This window comes from Triticum aestivum, chromosome 5B (genome assembly GCF_018294505.1).
Source record: "Triticum aestivum cultivar Chinese Spring chromosome 5B, IWGSC CS RefSeq v2.1, whole genome shotgun sequence".
Taxonomy (NCBI): Eukaryota; Viridiplantae; Streptophyta; class Magnoliopsida; order Poales; family Poaceae; genus Triticum; species Triticum aestivum.
In genome coordinates this window covers 592643981-592647291 of record NC_057807.1, presented here as the reverse complement: position 1 = coordinate 592647291, position 3311 = coordinate 592643981, and the positions used below count along the sequence as shown (strand labels likewise).

At 61.8% G+C, this 3311-nt stretch overlaps 1 protein-coding gene across 1 annotated transcript; it reads left to right on the top strand.

Annotated features, from left to right (window-relative positions):
- Nucleotides 1–269: 269 nt before the first annotated feature.
- On the top strand, nucleotides 270–3066 carry LOC123113486 (proline-rich receptor-like protein kinase PERK4). The gene is made up of 5 exons (XM_044534725.1): nucleotides 270–1168; nucleotides 1292–1777; nucleotides 1846–1932; nucleotides 2022–2482; nucleotides 2584–3066. The coding sequence occupies exons 1-5, from the start codon at nucleotides 727–729 to the stop codon at nucleotides 2824–2826; spliced, it is 1719 nt and encodes a 572-aa protein (XP_044390660.1). The 5' UTR covers nucleotides 270–726; the 3' UTR covers nucleotides 2827–3066.
- The last annotated feature ends 245 nt before the right edge of the window (nucleotides 3067–3311 follow it).

The window sequence follows — 3311 nt, the reverse complement described above, 5'->3', positions numbered from 1 at the left end:
TGAAAGCCTAGTCTCAACATAACTTCCTTTAAAAAGGGCCATTACAAGGTGTTTATGATGACTTCTTCGATTTTAATTGTTTGTTTATTTATTGGGGAAGACTGCGAGCGTGGTGTGAGAGTGTGGGCAGGGCAGAAATCGAAGATCGCTCAGAGGCGACCAGTGTGAGTCCACGTACGAATTGTGGGAATCGACCAGTGTGAGTCCACGTACATGATTGGCAAGTGGTCCGTCCATCCACGGCAGCCTGGAGCCGTGGAGAGCCCACGGCGGCGACCGACCAGCCCCACACGTCACGACCTGGCGTCCATCCACGGCAGCCCCACGGCGGCGACCAACCAGCCCCACACCACACGTCACGGCCTGGCTGCGGATGAGGCGAACACCAACCACCCGCAAAGATCGGGCGCCGACGAGCACGGCAGCGGCAACAAACCCCCGAAGCTGAGGCCCCGCGGGCCGCCGCCGCAACAGAAAAAACAGGGGAGAGCGTGACACGGCCGCGCAACCGCAACAGCGGGGAACAGGTCCAGGGTCCTGTCCTGCCTTTGCTCTGCCATTTTCCGCCGCCGGTGAGATGGCCGGAGGGATGCAACCGACGCGACAAGCCGGCCGGCGGTCGTCGTGGCGGCGCCGCCGCTACGAGCACTGAGCACGACGCGGCGTGACCTGGAATCCTGGGTTTCATTTCTTTGCAAGAAGACGTAGCTCAGATCGCGTGCCGTCATGTCGTCTAACTCCTCCTCGGCGGCTCCGCCGCCGCCCTCCAAGAGCAGCCCTCCTCCATCGGCTGCCCAGCCGCCGTCACCGGGTTCGTCGCCGTCCACCTCCAATTCGTCCTCGCCGGCGCCATCCAGCTCCAACGACCCCTCGCCTCCGCCTGCGCCGCCCAAGTCCCGTGGCGCTCCGGTGCCACCGGGCAGGAACCCCTCTCCGCCAGCCCAACCCTCCAGAGGGTCCGATGAGTCGAGCAGGTCATCCTCACAGGCTTCGCACCGTGTCAGCTCCAACACCACGGCCGAGATCATTTTCGCCGCCGCCGGGGCCGCGATGCTCCTCGCGCTCCTCATCGCGGCCTGCGTCTGCTGCTCAAGGAGGACCGCGCCGAGGAGGCGGCGGAAGCCTCACAATCCCATGCATTTCTACGCGGATACCTCCGGCAACAAAGGTAAAACTGCAACGCTCTCACGGTCACCGTCGATCGCCCTTGCATGCCCCGTGGTGCTGTTCCTCTTGCTCTTGATTTGCGTACGTGTAGTTAACCACCATTGTCATGGCGTGGCAACCACAGCCAGCAGCACGTACTACACCGGCGGGCCGCAGCCGCAGTGGCAGAGCGGCACCGGCGCTGGGCCGTCGACGAGCACGTTCGACCCACCGGGGGGCCCCTGGCACAACTCTGGCGTCCACTCCAGCCCGCGCGACCAGCCGACGTCACCGCCCGCACCGCACGAGACGCTGGGGCTCGGCAGGGGCACGTTCACCTACGAGGAGCTCGCGGCGGCGACGGGCGGCTTCTCGCAGGCGAACCTGCTCGGGCAGGGCGGGTTCGGGTACGTGCACAAGGGGGTGCTCCCCAGCGGCAGGGCGGTGGCCGTGAAGCAGCTCAAGTCCGGGAGCGGGCAGGGGGAGCGCGAGTTCCAGGCCGAGGTGGACATCATCGGCCGGGTGCACCACCGCCACCTCGTGTCCCTCGTCGGCCACTGCATCGCCGGCACCAGCCGCATGCTCGTCTACGAGTTCGTCCCCAACAAGACGCTCGAGTTCCACCTCCATGGTCAGTGCCTCTGTCTCAGTCGCCGTGCACAACTTCAGGAGTTAGCTGACACGGACTGATGGTTTCAGGGGAAGGGTCGCCGGCGATGGCATGGGCGACGAGGCTGCGCATCGCGCTCGGGGCGGCGAAGGGGCTCGCCTACCTGCACGAAGACTGTGAGCATCTCCCTAGCTTATCATCACATCTCCATTGTTGCGTTGCATGAATCACACTTGTCATGCTCGATCGTGTGCCAACAATGAAGGCCATCCACGGATCATCCACCGCGACATCAAGTCCGCCAACATCCTCCTGGACAACAACTTCGAAGCCATGGTGGCGGACTTCGGGCTGGCCAAGCTGACGTACGACGGCATCACGCACGTCTCGACGCGGGTCATGGGGACGTTCGGGTACCTGGCGCCGGAGTACGCGTCGAGCGGGAAGCTGACGGAGAAGTCGGACGTCTACTCCTACGGCGTGATGCTGATGGAGCTCCTGACGGGGCGGCGGCCCATCGACGCCACCGCGCACTTGGTCCTGGAGGACGGCCTCGTCGAGTGGGCGAGGCCGGCCCTGTCGCGCGCGCTCGCCGACGGCGACTACGACGCCGTCGCCGACCCGAGGCTGCAGGGCAGCTACGACCCGGTGGAGATGGCGCGCGTGGTGGCCAGCGCCGCCGCCTGCGTCCGCCACTCGGCCAAGAAGCGCCCGAAGATGAGCCAGGTGCCGATGCCATAGCACTCGCACACTTGACACGCACTCTGTCTCCCATGGATTTTCATGGCGTGTGGCAATGGTGACTTTTTGTTTTACCTCGGGTGCAGATCGTGAGGGCGCTGGAGGGCGACATGTCGCTGGAGGACCTGAACGACGGGGTGCGGCCGGGGCAGAGCAGGCTGTTCGGGGAGGAGGCGGGGTCGTACAGTTCCGACATGAACCGGGCCAAAGAGGTGGCCGTGGCGAGCCCCGAGTATAGCGGCAGGTCCGGACGGCCCTCGCCGGTCAGCAGCGACAGGCCAATCTCCGACGAGATGAGTCCGGCGGAGAGACAGCCGCCGCACCTCTGACCGATTTTCTGATCTTCTTGCCTTACGTCTGGGTAGTTTGTTCATGTGCTATTTCTAACATTTCGTGTTACCGACTAGTGTTGGTGTGTTGAACCATGCATGTCATGTTTGGACATAGAAAGGGCCATTGAAAAAGTTTCTTTTTTCTGTAGACAACAGCAAGACTGTTTATATAAAAGCAATAATGTACTCAGCTAAACTGAAAAATATTGTGCTGCTCTTGACACGAGAGGTAAGCTATCTCATAGAGTGAGGAATCCATGATGCTACTATAACATTCTGATATGTTGCCAGGACAGCGAGTCCATGGTTTGCTGGCGTTGGGTGCAGGATGGTACTATACCTGTCAGACTTTTGTCAGTTGAGTTCAGGTACGTGATGGGGAGCCCGCTCTTTTATATGGCCAACTATAGAGATAATGTCATTGTTGCATATTGCTTTAATACGGTCCCCGTGGTTCTTGTAGTCGCTGGCGACGTCCAACT